The 22,458-nt window shown below is 49.3% G+C and overlaps 1 protein-coding gene across 2 annotated transcripts; it reads right to left on the bottom strand.

Annotated features, from left to right (window-relative positions):
- Nucleotides 1–1,162: 1,162 nt before the first annotated feature.
- Nucleotides 1,163–20,956, bottom strand: LOC135304650 (SLAIN motif-containing protein-like). Of its 2 annotated transcripts, XM_064427278.1 has the most exons (9): nucleotides 20,788–20,950; nucleotides 17,582–18,266; nucleotides 9,538–9,671; nucleotides 7,370–7,519; nucleotides 4,959–5,099; nucleotides 4,083–4,400; nucleotides 3,180–3,317; nucleotides 2,788–3,097; nucleotides 1,163–2,178 (listed from the first exon to the last, which is right to left on the bottom strand). In XM_064427278.1, exons 2-9 carry the CDS (start codon nucleotides 18,244–18,246, stop codon nucleotides 2,112–2,114), a joined length of 1,923 nt encoding a protein of 640 aa, XP_064283348.1. In that variant the 5' UTR covers nucleotides 18,247–18,266; nucleotides 20,788–20,950; the 3' UTR covers nucleotides 1,163–2,111. The 2 variants fall into 2 exon arrangements, with proteins under 2 accessions (XP_064283348.1, XP_064283349.1); XM_064427279.1 differs by lacking the exon at nucleotides 7,370–7,519 and having other exon boundaries at nucleotides 20,788–20,956.
- Between the last annotated feature and the right edge of the window lie 1,502 nt (nucleotides 20,957–22,458).

Raw genomic sequence — 22,458 nt, 5'->3', positions numbered from 1 at the left:
TTGGACTTGCAGAAATTGTTAGAGTTGTTATCTCAGTTTGAGGCAAAGCTGCATTTTAATGCTATCAGCCAGGGCTTGGGATGATAGAGAATACTGGGAGCTCAAGTCAGATCACTTTGTATGAGAACAGCTCAGAAAAACCAAAGGATAAAATTAAATTAACAGCTCCCAGTGTGATGGTTCTGTCACAGCTGTGCTGTGTTCCCTCCTGAAGTGGAACAGCCTCTCCCAAGTGCCTGTCAGCATCAGATTTGTACTGGAAACCTGAGAATCCAAACAAAATCCAACCTCAGCACCTTCCTGCTGCTCTGCTCAGCCTGGAACTGCATCCAGGTGTGCATCTCCACAGCCAGCCAGGCTGGAAAACATGGAAACAATCCCACCTGCCTGAGAGGCTTGAACTGGGATGCAGCCTTCAACTAGTTGGTATCTGATGCTTTCAGGAAGTTTCTGTTCTTCACCTGTTACATGTCCATGGAAGAGCAGCAGTGCTTAATTCAGGTGGATGGAGAAAGGCAGTGCCTGGAAAATCCCCTTTGCAACACAGGGCACAGAAAAGGCAACAGGAGAACCCTCCAGTAACAGAGAAATCAGACACATGTTGCTGCTCTTTTACCTTTCTGTGCCCTGGGAAGATCAGTGTGAGCAGGGTCCAGCTGTGCCAGCAGGGAGAAGTCTCAGAACAGAATGTTCTGGATGAGGGGAGAGCCTCAGCAGGGCAGTGCTGGCACCCATGGAGCTTCATCAGGGTGGGAGTGACAACCAGGGACAGACCAGCAGCTCCAGCTGAGCCTCCTGGGCCCCTTCTCTGCCCTGTGAGTGCTGCTGGTGCCAGCCCTAGCCTGGCACAGGAACACTCCTGGGCCCCTCACAGCACTGTGGGCACAACTGTCTCTTCCTCTTCCTGGATCACAAGTTCCTGTGGTGCAGGAACTTCCCCTGTGCTGCTTCCTGCCTTCGGTTCTGCTCAGGCCACATGGGGATGTTTCAGAAATGGCACACACTGAGTGCCTTGTCCTTCTGATCTCCGAGGACCTGAAGGTAAATCTCACTGCTTGCATCCTAGCAGACTTTATTGAAGCCCTGTTTATCCTTGCAGAGCTCTTTTCTGTCAGAAGAAGCCTCATTCGTGGCACAAAACTCACTAAAGGAATAAAGCAGATCTATTTCAGCACCATAACATTTTATTAAACTACACTATCAAAGTCACATTGATGGCAGGGAGAACATTGCTATCAGTGCATATTTCCTGGACTAAGACTGTATTTGTAGCATCCAGCACTTGCTGAGGAAAAGGACACTGGAACAAAATCCTTAAGAGACAGTAGAAAACTTCTACAAAAGTTAGGGCAGTTGGGAACCAGCTGAGATCTCCAACACTTCAAGACAAAAAGCTGTGAGGGAAGGGGATTTTTAAAAATTTACTCTTAAGTGGTGTTGAGCTTGCTCAGCTGAGGTAAGGTGCTGGTGCCCAGCAGTTTTTAACTGGCATCCCTGTCCCTGCCTGTTCACACCCCACACAAATATTGTGTACTGCTCCTCATGACCTGTGCTGACAGCTGGATACAACAGCTCAGTGTTCTACAGTTATAAAAACCTGCTGCAGCTCTAGACCAAACAATAAAAAGTAGCAGAAATACATTCTATACAGAAGTAAAAAAAAACAAAACCAACAAACCAAACCGAGTTGAATTCCAGACAAATATTAGAGTACATCAGGTTCAAAGTCTCAAATCTAACACTTATGTCACTATTTCTACTCTCCACGAGCTCTGCCACAGCACCAGCTCAGAGCTGCTTCTGGCACTGAGGACACCCCCAGCTCTGCAGCATCCCTGGGAGGGGCTGGTGACACACCTTCCCCAGGGCTGCAGCTGGGGTGTGGGTGAAATAAGGCTTTTCAGTCTTCCTGGGAAGACTCAGGGTTCAGTGCAGGGTGGGAGCTGTCTGTCCCAGCCCTGGCTCCTGGCAGAGCAGAGGGAGGTGGGTGGTGTGGAGAGCACAGAATGAGGGATATGTACAGCAGTCTGCAGGGACAGGGGCTCGGGGCCTTTCCCAGTGAGGTCATGCCCAGCCAGCTGGGATCTGCTCCACGGAGGTGTTCTGGGCTGTCAGTAGCACCCATCCTTCCAGGAGTCATCCTCAGGGGCCTGGGGGGTCTGTGCTGCCTGGAGGAACCTGCGGGGGACAAAACAACGTGTCAGGGATGGCTCCAGGAAAAGCCCTGTGGTGGACACAGGCTTGGGGCTTGGGTTACCAGCATCTCCCTGCCATGGGTGAAGTGCTGCTGGCATACCCTGAGCATCAGCAAACACCAGCTTGAAGCACTTTAAGAAATTCAGTGCCTGTTACTGGATGCTTGAACACTGGTATCTGCCAAATTAACACTGTTGTGACTTCAGCCCATGACCGAGTCCAAGAAAATATTTTTCCATGCAAATATAACTGAACACATGAAAAATAATCAGGTATATTGAGTACTGATATAAATTAGGAGATTAACAATTCCCTTTTTTCACGTTTTTAAAGATTTCAATGTAAGGCTCCAGTGGGACATTAAAGATCAACAAGTACTGGTCACTTATTAGTCTGCTATCAGTCATAGCATAATAACTCTGAATCAATTTAATTTCCCTCAATAATGAACTGTAGCATAACAGCTGTTAAAAAAACAGCAACAAGAACAAAAACTCTGAAGTGTCAGGACACCACTCCCCATGCTCTGCTTTCACCCACGAAGCATGGCATGGTTACTACAATGCCAAAGGGGTGTGAAGCCCCACTCACCTCCTGGACGGGGGCGTTGCCTTTCCCTTGGGCACGGCCACCCCTGCCACGCCCGGCCGTGCCTTCAGGGCAGAGCCTTTGGCCACAGTGACCATGGTGGTGCTTCTGGAAGTGCAACTGCTGCTTGGCGAGCCCGTGTGGAGCTGTGGCTTGCGGACTGGGGGGACGGGAGCCGTGTAGCTGCAGGGCTTCCCCACCTGCCTGCCGGGCAGCAGGGAGTTGGCTCCCGGGGCCACCTTCCCGGGCTGGCGCCCCGTGAGCGGGGACTGCGCGGCCCCCGAGGAATACCTGAGCTTGCTGGGAGTCAGACCTGCAGGGACACAAGAGCACCTCTGAGGGCTGGCTAAGGAGATGGAGGCCTGTGGGAGGCCTGTGGGAGGCGTGGCACTGACCTGCTGACCGCTGCTGCGTCCTGGGGATGCGGCTGCTGGGCACCTGCAGATCGGACTCCAGGCTGCGGCTGCTCCGCACGGCCTCGAGCGCACGCAGGCTGCTGCGGGCCAGGTTGGGCATGCTGTGCCTCAGCTCCTCTGAAAGCAAACACAGCCTCAGCCCCCGGCTGCTGCTGCTCTAAGGCTCTCTGGAGAAACGCATGCACTTAAAAGCAGAGCAGCCTGTACCTAGCTCAGCTTCCAGTAAACAGCAGTGATTTTGAGAGCACAGGATAAGGAGGTTGGAAGAGACCTTCACCCCATCAACCCAGCAGCACCAGGATCATCCCTAAGCCACACCCCCAAGTGCCACATGCAGAGATGGTGACTCCACCACCTCCCGGGGCAACTCATTCCAAGGCCTGACCACTTCTGTAGGGAAACAATTGTTTCTAACACCTAACCTGGACCTCCCCTGGTGCAACTTGAGGCGTTACCTCTTGTCCTTTCACTTGGGCCACAGCAGAAGAGACCAATCTCCATCTAGCTACACTCTCCTGTCAGCAGTTGTAGACAGCAGTAAGGTCTCCTCCGAGCCTGCTCTTGTCCAGACTGAATAACTGCAGCTCCCTCAGCCATTCCTGGTGCTCCAGCCCCACTCCCTTCTCTGGCCACACTCCAGCCCCTCAACATCCTTTTTGGAGTGAGGGGCTCAGAACTGGACACAGCACTCGAGGTGTGCCCAGCAGAGGGGACAATCCCTGCCCTGGTCCTGTGGCCATCCTCTGGATCCAGCCCGTGTCCCTTGGCCTTCACCCCTGGGCACCTCACAGCTCCCTCCCTGCCCAGCAGCACTCCCGGCCCCAGCCCTGCAGGGGGATCCGTGTGTGCCACAGCCCCTTCCCTGGCTGAGCCGGCCCTCACCTTCGCTGTTGGCATACTTGAGGCGCTCCTGCATGGGGCTCTGCACGGCCCTGCGCGGGGCGCGCAGCCGCGAGCCCGCGGCCCTGCCCAGCTCCGCGCCCGACGAGGGCGACTGGCAGCGCGGGGAGCTCAGCGGGGACGGCGAGTAGCGGTGGGCGCTGCGCAGGGACAGCGAGCAGTCGCAGTCGTCCTCGTCCTCCAGGCTGTAGGTGTCGAACTCCTGGTCGCTGTAGGTGCCGCGGCGCAGCGAGTGCAGGGAGGCGCTGGAGCTGCGGCGGGACACGGAGGCCGAGCTGGAGGCGCAGTCCTGCCGCAGGCCTGGGGACACGGGGGACATGGGCAGCACGATATCCAACAACACACCCCCAGCTCCAAAGGCATGCTTTGGCTGTGATTTGTTTCACACTGGAAGGAGAGCCAGGTTAACACCTGTCCTCCCCGGACTCCATCAGCGGGAACAGCGTCACCTGCATCAGCACTGGTTAATTACAGCACAATTAACATTCAGGGGACCTGCAGTGCTCCCTAATCCCTCCTGAGATTGTGGACATTGCCATCAAGCTCCAGCAGGTTAAGTAGATACAGGACTCTAATTTACAGGTATGGGAGTCTCATTTAGAGGTTAAAGCTTTTAGTTTAATTCAGTCTGCACCCACCAGCATTTCAAAGGTGGAAACAAAGATTTCAAGTCTGCCTCCCATGAAAACACACCTGCCTGGGTGGCACTGGCTTATTTACGGCTTCTCACCAGCTTATGCCTTTATTTAAGTTTTCCTGCCTGACAATATACAAGCAAATTAAAAGGCAAACCGAAACCAAACCCAAAAAAATCCCCCAAAAAACCCCAACCACCCAAAACAAACAAACAAAACTCACTCTCTTCCTGCAGCCGTGCCATGACCTGGACATCAGTGAGGTCCTGCAGTTTGTAGCCCATGGAGATGGAGTCGTCTGAGGTGCTGAGCTCGCTGTCCACCGAGGACTGGGAGCTCAGGGCCGAGTGCATGCTCAGGTACCCTGGGGGAGAGGGACACAAGCCCAGTCAGACACTCACAAGCCCACCAGAAGCAGCAGGGATCATCTATCCCAGGAATTCAGCAGTGCAGCTGGGAGCTTCAGGTGCAGCTGTGAGAAACAAGAATTTAGAATTTCCAACACTCAGTTTTTAATCTGCAGTTTTCAGCTGCTTTTCAAACAAGTAATGTGAGGCTGACTGGCAGGAAGCAGCTTGGTCAGTCCCCATGTAAGAAATTCATTTTACACCTGAACTTCACACCTGTGTTGTCCATGCCAGCAGTTAGTTCTCTTCCAAGCTGGCTGAAGAAATCATGTTGGGAACCTGCTGCTTTTTCCTGCCTGGCTGGATTTGATCACAGCTGGAAAGGGCTGCTCAGCTTTGCTGGCAAATGGTTTATTTTAACATCATTGTTGAGTATTCAGGAGGTGCCCTGCCTTCAAATCTTCTCAGAACATGGCAGGAAAACTCTGAGCTTGAGGATGCTGAAATAATACAGTGACACAAGTGTGGCTGCACCTTAATGGTGCATCTGGGTGTATGCTACACAAATACACTCTCCAAGTCAAGATATTCCACTATAAAATCCCATTTCTTTCCTCCTGGTGTCAGGAAAAGACTGAAAGAGTTGAAATAAATCCATCCTGAGCAGGGCTTGCACCTGTAGGATGTGGTGGAATGAACAAGCACAGGTTTCCTGCTGCAATTAGCAGCACCTTCAACACTGATTAAAAATCCAGCTGGACCTTGAGACCAGCTTTCTAAAAGGCAAAACTCCCAATCCAACTTTGTTTAGTTTGGCTGTTGCACTTTGAATTGAAGGTCTAGTTAAAAATAGCCAAGGAGGGGAAAAAACTGCTCCTTCTTCCATCAGTAAAGCTGATGATGGTTTTCAAATAGAAACCACATCTGGGCTTTGTCAAAGGGGTTGGTTTCGTTTTCAAGGGAAGTCACTGTTAAACATTTTCCATTTGAAGCGTAGAAAAGCTGCTTTTTTTTCTTGGAAATAAAATTTGAGTCAGTTAGGTTGACAGGAAACTTGTAACTCGTCTTAGCACCTGCACAAGGCACAGGGAAGAAGCACCTGAGATGAAGTGAAGTCATCATGCTCTGAAGGGACAGAGCCTGTCCTGGCCCTGCCCCTCCACCCAGCACATTTGCAGAAGCCAAAGACACTTTGCTTTTACCCATCAGAAGCTGTTTCTGGGTGAAAAGATGCTCAGACACCTGGACTGCCCCCCAACCTCATATGAAAAACAAGAAATTGCCTTAGAGATGTTTCCCTGCAGAGCTCAGCTGGCAAAAATCCTCAGTCCTACGTGCATCCTTTTGCTTGCAAAACAGAGATAAGTGTTAATTTCTATTTATAGCAGAAAATCAGACCTCAAAAACAAACCTGCACCTGTGAAAACAGCCACAGGCAACCCTTCTTTTTTCAGAGGCGAAAAAAGTTCACTTAACATCAAGTTTGGAGGCAGAGACTGTTAAACATGCTTTGTGTTTTAAAACATGCAAAGTAGGGTTTAGCAATTTCCACACAAAACAAACAAATAAGGACGAATTCTTTGACAACAGAGCCAAGAGGCAAAGCCTTTGTGCTGGGAGCTGCACCAAGGATAACAAATGGAGCTCCTGGAAGGGTGTTCCTGACTCCTCAGGCACAGGGAGGCTGCAGGCCACAGCATTTTGGAGGAGCCTCATTATCAGGCTGTAACAAGAGTCATGGCTGAGCTGCCTCTAAGGTAGGGAATCTTCTCCACACACAATTAAGGCTGAAGGAAAACTTTTGGTATTTTGTCTTAGCTGCCCACTCAGGCAATTGAAGGCTTTACCCTGGAGACTCCGGCAGCTTTTTGTTCCCTGCATTAATCAATATTCCCCAGAGAAACCTTCCCCAGAAAACTGAATCCAAGTGACTCTTTAAAGATCACATCTACAGTCTACAACATTATTCAAGAGCAATATATTTTTGCCCCAACAGCTGTTTTCCATTTTAAGCCACTTAAAATTAGTACAATTTATAAATATATATATATATATATATATAGAGAGAGAGAGAGAGAGAGAGAAAGTAGAGAAACCCAAACCAAGAAATAACTACAGGACATTTAGAATGCAAGGAGGTTTTCTCCCACACAAATGAAACCTGGGTGAGGAAGGGAGCAAACGGAAAGGGGAAAACACCACAAGTGGCCATGAGAACTTTTCCCTGTGCCAATCCCTGCCCCTCCTTGCATTTTAAAGAGCCCAGTGCTGCAGTGCCATGCCATACCTGAGCTGCCACAGGTTAGTAGTGCTTTGTTAGTCGATTTGAGGTGCCCAGGAGAGTTTAGTGCATTGCTACAGGAGCCTGCCTCGGAATTCAGGTTATGAGCGCTGGGAGATGCCAGGGGGCTGCAATACAGGTTTTTCCATCTACTGGCTAGAAGGAAAAATACAAAAAATCCACAAAGGTCAGCAAATTATTTTGGAAACAGAGAGCAAGATCAAGAACAGGATTAAATTCTGCAGCAGAGGTACTTGGTGCTCCCTGCCATGCTGCAGGGACCCCACTCGTGTCCTGTAACTGCTTTTGTCCCTTCTGAAGAACTCCAAGAGTAACTCCTGTCCAGCTTGGCTTTGAAGAAGCCAAACACTTCACAAAGTTCCAGAGCTGGATGGATGACTATTTCCATCAGTATCTGCTTCCTCTACACCCCCTCATTTTAGAGAGCTCACTGAACTTTATGTTACAAGTATGTTATTCTGAATTTTTGTGATGGAACAAAGACACTGTTAAACCACAGAAACAATGCCAATCCAATAAAATAAAATAAATAAAATAAATAAAACCCAACTCTGAATTAAACTCATTCAGCTCGCACACACTCACATGTTCATAAATGAACCAAAATCAGGCAGGTGGCAAAACCAAGTGCCCCCATCCTTACTGGAGGTGGAAATGAGCAGCTACAACACTGAGAAAATTACTCACACCATGGTCTGGAGATACTCAAGGGGCTGCTGAACTGCCCAGAGAACTCAGTTCCCCCTACTGTGAGAATACCAGTTAATATAATGAAGATTCATCATATTAAGTTCTCTTTTTTTTATTTCTCCCACAAATATTACCAGGTCAGACCAAGTACAACTGAAGTCTGATACATTTCAGAGAGAAAAGAAGTAATCAAATAGATTTCTTTCAAATTTCTAAGCACAGATGGTTTATGAAAGCAAATGAAGTTTGTTCTCAAAGTCCATTCGGTTATCTCCAATCAGGAATGCCAAGGTTAAACTCAAGAGTAGCCTGAGATCTCAAGCAGTGCCAAACACTGCTAGAATGAAAACTAAAACAACCCAGACCAACCCCCAAAGCAGTGACCTCAGACTCCAAACCACAGGGCTCAAACTGTTGGTTACAGTGAAATCAGAATTTCTGCATTCCCATGGAGACAAACCCTCAGACACCAATGTGGGGACCCAGCTGGGGCTGGAGTCCAGAGCTCGGGGATATCCCTGAGCTTCCAAACAGTGATTCTCCCACAAGTGTCACTTCTCCACACACAGCTTTTGTGTCTGAAGGTTCCCGAGTCCAGCTGGACAGAGGAGCCTGCAGCACATGTCTGCAATAAACCTGCAGCTGCAGCCAGTCCTGACCAGGAGAGCTGCATGAGAGGGAATCCAGAAGGTAGCAAACAGTGACTGATTCCTTTCCAGCCCCTCAGGCTGTCAGGAGCTCAGTGTGCAACCCATTTTACACAAACCTGGGGGCCATTTGGACTGACACAGACAAGATATGCACCAGGTGCACTGCAGGTGATGCAGGACAGAGGCAGGAGCAGAATAAATTCATTTTTGTCCTGTGAACTGCATCTCCCACCACTGAAAGCCCAGATGGAAAAGCAAAGCCCCAAATCCAGGCCCCAGAACACTCTGTGATCAGAGATGTCCCCACTGCACACAACATTCCAAGTTTTCACTTCAGGCAGATGAAATCAGGGATTTCCCCTCAGGATTAACACAGCCCACAGCCACCAGGAAGTGCTTTCAGAGGATGATAAATGAGGAAAAACCTGGTTTCCAAGTGACACCATTTCTTCAAGTTTAATATTTCATTGTTGTAAGCTTTGAGCAGCAGACAATTTTTTTACCCAAGTAAAAGCAACTGGGAAGATCCAGCAGGAATATCCAGCAGGATATCCAGAGGAGGAATCATCACCACTAGGAACACTCAGCACCAGGAGTTCTTCTCCAGAAAGAAGCTGCAAGAACAGCTTGCCACGGTTCTCTCCCCACTCCCCAGCAGCACATTTTTTCCTCTACACATTTCTTACATTTAAAAATGTTTAAATATTAAGAAAACTTCAAAACTCAAGAGCCTGACAACACTAAGCTCGATTTTCTAGCTTCGAATGAGATTTGCAAGGGAGCCCAGAGCAGCAGAGGCTGCAGCTGCCCTACCTTGGTCCAGCCTGTTGATGAGGGTCCTGCAGGCAGCCTCAATCTCGGGGCTGGGGTTATCCAGCACCTGCCGGCACCACTTCAGAGGAGAGGCTGTCTTCTCATCCATGGATTTCCTTGGAGACACATAGAGCCTTTGCAAGGATTCAAAGGAGACAGGAAGAAATGCTCATTAATTCAAAGCATACAAAAGTGGCATTTGGTAGAGTGTAGCCATCAGAAACCAACAGTTACCCAAATTAAAAATTCAGGATTATGACTCAGAAAGAAAATTTACTGCCACAACAGGAAAATCAACAACTTCACAGGGAAACCTACAGGCTCTGCAATGCAAGGTGCCATCCTAGGCTGCTGCAACACTGCTGGAAATGAAGTTGTTGGAATACCCACCTATCTCTCCCTCCACTCCCCTCTTCCAAACCCCATGCCCTCAGAGGCAGTGAGGGTGTGCGGTGCTCCTAAATTAAGCTGCAAGGTGATCTCCTTCCAGGAGTTCTGTTTTTTGTTTAAAACCCTCAGAATGTGTCCTCACAGCTGTGTCCTCCCAGCAGCTCTGAGACAGCCGAAGGTGCATTCCCAGATTCCAGGGATAAACCCCTTCACTGGAGGACTCAGACATTCCCAGACAGGCAGGAACTGTGGCTGTGCTTTATCTTCCCTGCAATGTCAGATAGATTCTCCTCCAGCCTAAGTGTCTGCCACATCTCTGACACCTCATTGCTTTGCATGGACACCCAGGATTATCCTTATAGACAGACAGATTTAATCACCTTGAACTCCTGGATTATTTACAAGGGATGGGTGGAAAGCAACATCTTCACCAGATTTCCAAAGGAGAACATTTCTCTGAGGAAAGGTCAAAGCTGGAAGAACCTCTGCTATAAAAGCAACTCAAGTACTTTACACATCCCACATTTGTATTTTTAAAAGAAAAAGCAGTTCCCTATTTTTTAACGCTTTTTGCTGTTCAGCAACACATGCATAACTTGTAAGGGGAAAGAAAAATCAGTCCTTTGCACATCCAAAAGTGAAACTGTTTTTAATTCTTGCAGATCACTTGGAGAACACCCTGGTGCAGAGAGCAGTGAGACCTTGAACTAGATCTGGAGCCTGAAGCTCTTCAAGGTCCCAGCCAGCCCAAATCCTTCTGGGATTCTGTGATTTGTGGACATCAGGTCTGGCTCTCAGGTTCCCCATCTCCTGAGGCTCTGATAAGCTGCTGGCACAGCCTTCAGCTGCTCCCCCTGCACCAGAAAAGCTCCAGGAGCTGCTGGGCCAGCCGGGAGCTCTCCCGTGCACACAATCACACAACTGCTGCTTTCCCACCAGCACCTCCCTCTCCTGCTGCTCCTTCACCTCAGGAACTGCTCCCAGCTGACAAAGAACCCTCCTGGTCACCAGCAAACCACCTGAGCATTTGTGGTGTTCCCAAAGCTGGCCTCACTGACGTATCCAGAGGATTTCACCTCCATCAGGCTAAAATCCAGTATTTAAGCATCAAGTAACCGTGGGGATGGAGTTAAGATTTCAAGAGATGTCTGCCTGTGCTTCAGTTGCCTCCTCCTCTCTCCCAACTGTTGCCACTCCTGAAGCAAGGTACACAGAGCCTTTCTGCTCCAGTTACTCTTTCTCTCACAACCAGCTCAGATCCAACCCATAAAACACCGATTTCCACAACAAAACTGCTGTAAATCAGCAGGAATGTCAGTCATTATCCCACTCATTCCTGAAAACCTAGGTTTAAAATACAGAGAAACACTGTGGGACTCTCAGCTGTCAGGTGTCCCGCCTGTAACACCAACACCCGTCCAAGACAGAGCATAAACAGCTGGGATATTTAAAATATTGTACAGGTCTGCCTGACCTACTGCCCTGGCTCCTGTCCGGCACCAGGCTGGGATAACATGGAATGCAGAAAGCAACACTCCCCAGACCTGGCCATTTTTGGGGCCATGAGATGGAGCATCACTGCATGCAACAGCTCTCAAAATACTGATTTGTTACCTGCAGAAGGACATTATTCCCTATTTTTTGCCTCCTGACACACCACTCCAGCCCTGCCTCTGGCCAGAGCTATCTTTTTCAGGGAACAGACTCAGCCTCTTTAGTCACAACTCGCACACAAGCTCTTCCCCACCAAGATTTGCACAAACCCAAATGCAAATAAAAAAATCCAAAAGCTAATTTGTTATTGACAAACTAAATGCTGAGGAATGAATGCAAATATTCCTGACTCTCCCAAGGTACCTCTCAGGGCAGACCCCCCAGCCAATCTTGCTGCGTTTCTGCACGGATAAATGAGCATTACAAGCACTCAAATCCAATCAAACCCAGGAAGCAAAGTGCTCCCTCTCCCTGGATTTACTGTGCAGCTCAGACCACAAAAGGAGCAGTAAAATCATCACACAAAAAAGAGGCCAACAGCCTCCTCAGGGCAGGTCAGGCTGCTCTGCACGTACTCCAGGTGAAGGGAGAGAACCCTGCCCTGCTCCATGAGTTGTTTTGCCCAGCTCCTCACCCTGTTTCCAGCCCAGCTGAGGATGGCAACACTTGTTTGCTTCCCAGAGCCATTCCCACAGGGAGCAAAGCTGGGGAGTGCTCTGGGCTCTGCCAGAGGACTCGGATTTTTTTCTGCTGACAAGTCCACTGGCAAAGAAGCTCTCACAATTTCCCCAAACCCAATTAAGTGAACGCAGCTCAATTCTTCACAGCACTGACAGGCAACTTACCAAAACAAAAGGAATTCTGGTTTCATTCCACAGCACCAGGGTTCCCGTTTTCCTTCTGCAGGAGCTTTGGGAAGGGCTCAGCACCCTGACTCCTCCAAAGGAGCTGGCACAGCACTAAACTAAAAGCACCAGCTCCTCCAAGATGTGAGTGTGAATATTTCTCTGGACATATTAAGAGCCAGAAGTCACCTTTTCCTAGGCTCAGCAAAGTCCAGTGACCAGTGTCACCCACCAGAGGCTGACTTAACCCAACCTCACATCCAGGGAACTAAAACCTTGGAAAAAGGGGGGTGTGAAAAGCTAAAAATTCTTGACTTTAGAAACACTCAGATTTTTTCTTTCTGGTACTTTCAGCCTCCAGGCTGTTTGATTTGCCAGGTGAATGAACCCCAGGAGCCACCCCAGAGTCAGGCAGAGCTGAACAAAGCCCTGCTCAGGACCAAGCCTTACCCTGCAGTTTGTTCCTCCAGCTCAGCAGTTGGGGTGTTCTCTCTAAATGTCTCTGAATGTTTTCTTTTGTCAAATTGCAAATGAAAATCGGTTATTTAGATACTTACAAGGCCTCATACAAAATGCACAAAGTAAACATTTGGGCAGATATTCCCAGTTTGATGTACTGGGGGTTTGTTTTATAAATTATTAAATACAAATGAGATTTTCTTCAGCTTCTGAGAGGAAACCTTTCAATAATAAAGTATCTTTACTTTCTGCTTACTAATGTTTGTGTTTACCCAGTAAAACAGAGTATTTTGTGACAAACATCCCTGGTAAGGACCCAGTGCCACAAGGATTTTTCTTCCATTAAGTTGTAGCCATTCACAAATAAATTTCTGATACACCCTGCACTTTATCCTGACAGAATCCAGAGCACTAAAACCAAGGAATATTCCAGAGATAGTATTTCCCTTATGGAATCAATGTCACAGAAGGATTTACAGGAGTTAATGGCCACTATTGCTGGGTTTTGAAATTCCTGCTTTAAAAAATCCCCAAAGCCCAAGAATGCAGGAAACACAACAACTTTCTCAATTTGCACAATGCACTGAGAAAAAGCATCTTCACACTGAAAACCTGATCAGAGCAGCTGTAAGAGTGAAAGCCTGAGAATTTCAGATCCTGCTCATGCAGAGTATCTGCAGCAGAAATTTATAAATTGTAAGAGCAGAATTCAGGCTGCAGAAGGCTCTAGAACCAGTGCATTAGGAAATTAAACTGAGCGTAAAGCAAAGCCCATTTCTGAAGACAGAGCTTGGGTTATTATCCATCTTCCAAAGCACTTGGCACCAGTGTCTGCAGCAGCTCCAAAAATGGCAATCACTGCACTGATTTGCAGACCTTTGAGTTATACACCACAAAGCAAGGATAAGGAGACCTCAAATAGCTGAGAGTGTTCAGAACAATTGAGGTGTATGAAATACACCTCCTTCAAGTGCTAAAAGGCAGCTGAATTCCTCTCCAAAGCATGGATTTCAAACAGGTAACACATTCATTTTCCTTTCCTTTGCATATCAGACTTCAGAGAGCTGATTTTCAGATTTAGTACTCTGCTTATGCTGTGCTAATCTCAAATCTAAACACTCCTGCTGAACAGAGATCCTACCACACACAAGACTGGAGTAGAAAGCCACAGTGAAACAATATTATCCAGGTTCTGAAATGACACAAACATAAAAGGAAAAAATGGGGAAAAATCTGTGGAGAACACTCCACACAAAAACATTCTGCTGTTAGCCCAAGGAGAGGTCTGAGCTTTATTCCTAAGAAATTGCAAAGAGAGGAAAAAATGGCACTGCAAAGACACTCTCTCATGTCTATTTAGGGACTAATCCTGCTGAACAAAACACAAAAAAATCAGTCCCCAAGTCAGAGCAGCTCTAAAGCTCACGTTAAATTAATCTCCTGCCCCAGGCAGCAGCCCATACAGTGATGACAAGGCAGCTGGGGTGCAGCTCACACTCACACACACCCCAGCACTCCTGCAGCAGCAGGGCCAGCCTGCTCCCCACCCCTCTGGCACTGGCACTGAGGATTTCCCTGCCCAGCCCTCATTTTACAGAAGTGTGAGGAAGAGGAGCCACAGCCTGGAGCACTTCCCAAGGCCTCAGAGGCAGGGGAAGGCAGGCTCTGCCACCAGAAGCAGCTCCCCCTCCCAGCTCTGCACGCGATGTCACCAGCAGGCAGGTTCTGCCCTTCAGCTCCGCCACGCAGGGAGGGGCTGGGGACACTCCCGCAGAGCTGTGCTGGGTTCTGAAGCAGCTCCTGCACCCAGAGATTGCCCCAGCAGGGCAGATGTCACCCAGCTCAAACCAGTCAGGAAAGGTTAGAAGTCACTTGTGCATTATTTAATGCAACAGTGGTAAAAACACCTGATAAAATGACCAGTTTGAGAGAACAAGACCTTGCAAATGGCTGTTTTTAAAACATGTAGATCTTGTCAGCAGCACCCTGTCGCCAGGAGAGATCCCAGGGAAGCTACAAGAGAGGCTGTGAAGGGTATAAATGGATTACACAGAGACACTCTGTAAGCAACCTTCTCCCCCAGGCTGGAGGCACAAGGTGCTGCACTGGCAGAATTCCTGGATCTTGTGCAGCATCATATCCTCACCTGGTGGAACTTCCCCAGAATTTCTCTCCCTATTTCTGATGGTACAAGCAGCAATGATTTCCTCCAGTACATTGAATTAAAGACTTAAACATGAATACAGAAGAAGGTGACTGGACACAGAGCTAAGGCTGAGAAATGGCATAGCCAGGAAACTCCTGCACTGACATGCCTGAGAGCAAACCACGCTCCTGCTCCCTGCAAACACCAACTCAAGGGCTCCCCACTTGCTGTGCTGAGCACGGATTCAGGCACAACACAACACTGAGGAGAAGACAGCATGACCCAGTTTCAGCCCAGAGAGACTTTTGGGAATGAGAGCAGCAACTCACGGATTCACCTGAGTATCAGGGATTCCTTCTTCTCCTCACCTCATGGAAAACCCCAGATTGACAAATACTGGGGAACACAACCAATGTAATGCTACCAGCAGCAGACCTGGTTTGTTCCCTGGGTAAGAGGGAATTTGGCTAAAAGTCTTCCCAAAACAGCTCAGGAGCTGCCCTGTGCTCCAGTCCAAGGTGAGCATCACAGAGCTAGCTCCTCAGTGCCAGAGCCCAGCTCCATGGGATTGGTCTCCAGGATATTTACAATTTTGAGCAGCTATTTGAGAAAGGGAGCTGAGGGAGCAGCTGAGGCCAGGCAGGCCAGGGCAGAGTTACAGCAGCTGGGAGTGGGCTCTGCCTCGGGTTTCACACAGCTCAGTCCTGCAAACACAGCTCCAAAACACAACCTCAGAGCTGCTGCACAGCAATTTCTGCAACTTCCAGCTGAATAAAGAGAATAATTTCAAACCAGAAAAGGGACTGAGACTCCACCTGCACTCTGAGCACTCCATCCTCCTTCCAGGGAAGGAGGATGTACAATATTTTTAAAAGGACTGCAAATACACAATACACTCAGCTAGTCCCTTTGGATTTGCTCAATCCAGGCAGCACCAAATTCCCCCCATTAGCAAAGCCACCTTGTTAGAGCTGATCCTAAATTCCCAGAGAATTAAGGTCATTTGTTGGGTTTTCTTTTTGTTTGTTTTAAGAAAACCCTCCCTCCCCTCCAAGCAACTGGCTCTTGCTGTGGGAAAGCACAAACACCTGCAGGGACTGCATGTGGGACGTGTTTATGGAGACAGTCTGGGATATTTGGCAGTGAGCACAGGCACTATTGATTGTACACAGGATTCATTCCCCACTTTCAGAGCAAGCTCCAGAACAAGAAGCCACCACTAAAAGCAGCTTCCTGTTTCAGCAGGTTTGTTTGACAAGAGGAAAAGGGAACAGATGGAAGTGATGCAGCACAATCAAAGATAATTTATGGAAACAGCACTTGCACAAGTGCCCTGGATCACCACCCTTACCCAGCTCCTCAGGGGCCTCTTTGTCACAGGTTACCCTGTTCCAACCAAATCTGGCAAGAAAACAAAGCAAACAAACCCACAAGGATCCTACAAGGTGCAGAGTGAAGGGTGCCTGGGAAAGAAGGGCCTTACCAGCCACCAACTGAAGGAAAGGTCAAAGCACAGAACTCCTGAGCACAGAATCTCTCCTGATTTCACTGGGCAGCATCCCCTGCCTGGGTAAATCTCAGCCTCTGAGACTCAATAGAATTTGAGGACTCTCCTCTGTCACAGGCTCTAAAAATGTGAATATAAACCTGGCTGCTTCCATTAACATGGAAATAAAGCTAGTCTTCCATATGCAACCCATCAAATGTATTCCCTTAAATAGTTATAAGAAATCTGCTCAAAATGCTGTTTAGGTACATTGAAGGGTTCCAATGATCAAGTTAGAACCAGTATTTGGGTTTTAAAAGTACACTTGCAAAGAAAAAAAATCATCTTTTAAATGTAACCTCAAATTCAGGCTGGAACTGATACTGTGACCTCATTGAGCTCCACTCCATTAACAAAAACTTTACCTTCCCTTCTAACAGCTAATGAATGTTTGGAGCTGAAGGTTTGGTTTGTGTTCAGCAGCCCTATCCTTGCTGCCAGATTAATCTGGCTACACAAATTTGAAACCCAATTTGCAGAGCCCTGAGGCTCTTCCTCCCAAGTCTTACAAATTAACAACTCCGGGTAAAATCTCAAGTCCCAGCTATTGCAGGAGCTGAAATCAGCCTTAAACTTTACATTTCCCTTGCCCTTCCAAAGGTTGCTAATCTACTGATTTATAAAATGAGTTTTAAACAAGGCTGGTGGTGGAGGGAAGAGTCCCAGAGAGTCGGGTCAGTTAAGGATTACATCATTGATCTGGTTCAGCTCATGTCTCTGAACAAAAGAGGTGCTTAACTGGAAAGAAACAGCCTCCAGGAGCTGGGAATGGTTTGTCTCCTCAGGTCCTAGCAAAAGCCACAAATTCCAGATGGTCTAGGATTCTTATTGACAAAATTGTTATTAAAATATGGTACTTGACAGTTGTGTACAAGGTTCAAAAGCTCCATTATTCATTCATCTGCATGTGCTATATATAACTAAACTTAGAGGGAAAGGAAGCTGCAGCAGTGGCTGGAAGAAGGGGGAAAAAACAGCACCTACAGGTAAACTTATTTTTTAAAAATAATGGTCTGGCACAATGGACATAAAAACAAGAACAGTCACTAATGAGAACTGCATTCTTGCTGCTAAAAACCCAAGTCCTGTAGAGAAATCAGTTGATAGCTTTAAAGGAATTGCTCACCTAACCACAGCACATCCCCCAGGCCTGGGGGTACCTACCAGCAATCCTCCTCCTCGGGGCCATTTTCCAGTTCTAACACTTTGACTTCATCCAGATCCGTGTGACTCGGAAGCCCCTCCAGATCTGCACCCTTTTCACTGGGATTCTGTTCATGGATTGCAGCTGGGGTGTGGATCCCTGCCATGAGCAGGCTGCCCAGGAGCTCGGAGCTGTCACTTGTATGCACAGGTGAGGGACACTGGCCATTGCTGTGGCTCTGCTCCCCACTGGGAGACACCTCCTCAGGGCCACTGTTGCAGCTGTACTGCACTGGGGCATCCAGGGCTCTTCTGAAGTTGTTCTCTCCTTCCTCCTGCCTCATCTTGCTCAGCTGGCTGTGCAGATCTGCCATCAGCTGCAGCTCCTGCTGCTCGGCGATGGCCTTGATGCTGTTGTTGATCTCCATCCCGTTGAGGCTGGGCTCGTGGTTGTCCACCCCAGGCACATTTGTCCCCAGCAGGGTCCTGCTGCTCCTGCTCCTGGCGTGCTGATTGTCCAGCTCCAGCCTCCGGACCAGCTCGCGCAGCTTGCGCACCTCGGGGCCCACGTCCTCGGGGGGCTCCGTGCCCGGGCCCATGGCCGAGTGCCCGGGGGCGTCCCTGCCCAGGGCTGGCTCCAGAGCCGGGTCCTGCTGGATCAGCGGGGCATTCCCGGGCACCACCATCCTCCAGGACGCCGCTCCCACTGCAGGCACCAAACACAGCAAAGAGCCACAGCAGTTTTAGCCAAATGGAAATGAACACTGAAAATTCTGGCTTTTATAAGCATCAGCTAATCACTGGGGTGGAAGGTGTCTGAATTTAACCCAAAAAGAATGACTGAAATTAGGGTTGAACATTGCAAAGCCCACAAATCCCTCTTTTGAACTGCACCTGTTCTGAATCAATGAATTTAATAGAAGGAAGCTGATTTAATCCCCACAATAGTTTAGTTTCCATCTGTTTACCAACAAAATACTTGAGAAAAGCACTGATGGAGCAAAGTCAGGAAACATCATTAACAAGGTGCTGACGTCAGACAACAACAGCAGCAAGAAAATGGTGAAAACATCCTTTGTTCATTACCAGGTTTATCCTGGAAAAGCAGAAAAAACTTGGAAGGATTTCTGCATCACCTTATGCCAAAGCAACAACAGGAACTGCAGCTACTGTGGTACATGAAAATAAGATTAAGTAACATTTTTACTGGTTTATTTTCCTGTTAAAACTGAAAAGAGAGGGGTGGAAACAGGGAAAAAATTAAAAAAAAATCCCAATTTAAGATTACATACTCCACTAAGTCAAAAAACTGTAAAAGTGCATTTCACATTAGTTTTACAACATGAGCAAACACTGCTTTTCCCCTCCACTTGATTTACATGAGTTCTCAGTTTCAGTGGGCACGTTCATTTCCAAACTGACTCTTTGCTGAAAACCCCTAATACAGAAAATCCCTTCATTAGCAGTCCACAGAGCAGTAAAATGGGTTAAAAGTCAGAAACCCTCTCCATTTTGCAGAAGGAGGGCAAACTGACTGAGAGAAGAGGGAGTGAGTCAACACAGCCGATTCAAAGTTGAAAAATGTATGCACTTGTTACAACTGCACTCAAACCCTGACTTCTTGTGGCTGAGGATGTTCTTCCCCCTCCCTCTGCTGCCTGAAAAAGTAACTTGTTTTTAAGTGTCAGTGGGCAAAGGAAAGCACAAAAACTCAGTGTCACACAAAGCAAGGTCACAAACAGACACCCCCAGGTACCTCAGCATCTCTCCATTATTTAGACACTTGTAACAGCAATAGCTGGGTACATTTCTTTAAAAATACATTTTGTTTTGTTGGGGATTTTTTACCTGATTTTTAATTGTTATTTTGGTCCTCTATCTGCAAGATATAAATGTTCAACTTCCACTTGATTTAATAAAAAAATACTAACAGCCCTTAGGAAGAGCTGTGAGGAACAGAGCACACCTTCCACCCATATTCCAAACCTGTGCCTGTAAGCAGCACTGCTGAAGGCAAAATACCTTGGGGAAAGGAAATTTACTGTGGAGTTACCAAGCAATCCCATTCCCACCCATGTGCCAGCTTCAAAAAGCTCCTCACATAGATTCCCACTCCTCAAACCCACAGGATCCCCTCGGGTAAGTGCACCGTGTGATTTCCAAGGAGATCTCCGAGGAAGGAGCCGTGTGATTCCCAGAGATATCCCAAAGCTCAGCAACTCTGAGGATACATCAGTGGAGTGCTATAGGAGTTCCACTGTCCAAGCAAAACAGTGGCTTTAAGGAGATAGGTCACTCAAAAAATCGGTTCTCTTTCAAGGGTGAGGAGCTGCAAAAAAAACCTCACGTGAGGAAAACACACGTTGAGGGGGAAGAGCAGCTGAAAAGCGTTCAGTCTTTCCCCACAACCACTAAATCTAAAAACCACCCCAAAAAATCCCCCAGCTAAGACACGCGGGGGAAGAGACACAAACCTGTGAAAGTTAATTTCATTGTGCAGCGGGGGGGGGAAGAAATAAAACACGTTTAGGAGAAGGCAAAAAGGCGGCAGCCGCGAGCGGGTCGGAGACAATAATTCGGAGTTCTCCGAGCAGACATCCGGGTGTCTCACCAGGGTAACGGTCCCTCGCCCCGGGCTGCCGGGGCCGGGGGCTCGGAGCGCTGCAGGGGCTGCGGAGGGGGAGCAAAGGGGCTGGGCAGGGGCTGGGGACCGGGAGCAAAGGGGCTGGGCAGGGGCTGGGGCAGCTGCCACGGGGTTGGGGGCGTCCTAGGGGCAATGACGGCCATGGGGCTTACGGGGGTGCCGCTCTGGGGAGGCTCTCGGGGGCTCTGAGAACCAGGGGGAGGCTGTGAGGGGGCTGTGGGGGGGCTCTGATGGCCACGGGACTGCGTGGGGGAGTTCCGGGGGGCAGTGATGGGTAAGAGCTAGAGGGGAAGCTCTGGTGAGGGGGCTGCGAGGGCTGTGATGGCCATGAGCGCTTGAGAGGGCTCCGAGAGGCCGGGGGGCTGTGATGGCCGGGGGGCTGTGGCAGCCCCGTGCAGCTCCGAGAGCCGGGGGGCGAGGCGAGGGACGGGCTGAGGGTCTGTGGAGCGCTCCCATGGCCGTGACGGGGGCGCGCTGCGCGGCACCGGCGGACGCGACCCCCGCGGGGGGCACGGGCGCGGCCGGTCCGCACCGAGCCAGGCAGAGCCGAGCGCGGCCGGCACCCCTCCCCCTCGGACGGTACCTGGGTGGATGGATGGACAGACGGCCGGACAGGCGGATGGCGGTCGGTCGGAGGGCGGGCGCCCGCCCGGTCGGTGCCGGTGCCGCCTTTCTCCGGCGGCTCAGCCCGGCCCGCGAACGGCGGGAGGCGCCGCCCCCGCCCCTGTGTGGGGAACGGGGGATGGGGGCGCTGCGCCTGCGCGGGGCCGCCCGAGGCGGCGGCAGCCCCGGTGAGGGGGCACGGGAGCGAGGGGCGGGCGAGGGCAAGGGGGTGGAAGGAAGGGAGGTGGAATGGCGGTGAGAAGGGGGAAAAGGGGATGGGTGAGGGGGAAAGCGATGATGGGAAGGAGGTGAGTGGAGTGAGGGGGATGTGGACGTGAGTGAGGAGGAAAAGAGGTGGATGAGAGAAATGGGGATTCATGAGGGGAGGGAAAGGGATTGATGAGGGAAATGGGGTTCATGAGGAGAGGAAAAGGGATTGATGAGGGAAATAGGGTTCATGAGGGGAGGGAAAGGGATGGATGAGGGAAATGGGGATTCATGAGGAGGGAAAGGGATGGATGAGGGAAATGGGGTTCATGAGGGGAGGAAAAGGGATGGATGAGGCCAATGGGGATTCATGAGGGGGAAAGGGGGAGTGGCGGGAAAAGGGTTAAAAGGGGGGAAAGGGGCAAGTGAGGGGGAAGGAGGGGAGTTCAGAGGGGAATGGAATGGGTGAGGGAGGAATGAAGGAATTATAGGGAAATGGAGCAGGTGAGGCAGGAAAGCGGGTTTGTGAGGGGGAAAGGGGTGAGAGGAGGAAAAGGGATGAATGAGGGGAAAATGAAGGAGTGATGGTGGGAAGGAGGTGAGTGAGGAGGAAGAGGGGTGAATGGGGGAGTGGATATCAATGAGAGGAAAAGGTTTAAAAGGGGGAAAAGGAAGTGAGAGGGAATGGGGTAAGTGATGGCAGAAAGGGGGTAAGTGAGGGGGAAAGGGTGAATGAGGGGCTCTGAGAGTGAGGGGGAGGAAAGGCAAGGAGGGAGAAAGGCAAGGAAGTGAGGGAAGAGGGAAAGGGAGAGAGGAAGAGGAGCAAATGAGGGGAAAAGGGCTGCGTGGGGAAGGGATGAGTGAAAGGGGAAAGGGTCTCTCCCTGTGCATGTGATCCAGAAAAATGCACAAAATACAGCTTAGCTGGCATCTCCCAAAGCTTTGGTGCATGTAACGTCTCTTCAGGACAGTTTTATCAAGCAACAATAAAACTAGCACCATTCTTTGACATCTTCTTCCCAAATGTGCCTGTTGGACCCACACACAGCCTCTGGCAGCTCCTGATAAGAAGCGTTTGATGTTTGGCAGTCACCAAGGCCACGTGCTAGGAGCAGAATCTCGTTTTTGTACCGGTTGGCCTCAACACCACGTCCAGCACTGACACTGCTCAAGGTCTGTCCTGGTGGCAGCTGGGCTAGTGTTAATTTTGTCACTCTGTTGTTAATTTTCAGGTGCTCTGGAGAGGTTTGGTCTGTGCAGAAGATGGGATTTCTAAAAGCAGAGGTGCCTGTGCCACCATGGGAGCTGCAGTGCCAGGATGGGTTTGCCTCCACCTCTGCTCAGTCACCACCAGCACATTTCATACCCTTTAATTATTTGCTTTCACGTGAAATAATCTGGTCAAGATTGGTCCCCACAAGCAGCAGAATCCCAAGAGAAATAA

Source organism: Passer domesticus, chromosome 7 (assembly GCF_036417665.1).
Source record: "Passer domesticus isolate bPasDom1 chromosome 7, bPasDom1.hap1, whole genome shotgun sequence".
Lineage (NCBI taxonomy): Eukaryota > Metazoa > Chordata > Aves > Passeriformes > Passeridae > Passer > Passer domesticus.
The sequence above is the reverse complement of the archived record's forward strand: the minus strand, read 5'-3'. Positions and strand labels throughout refer to the sequence as shown.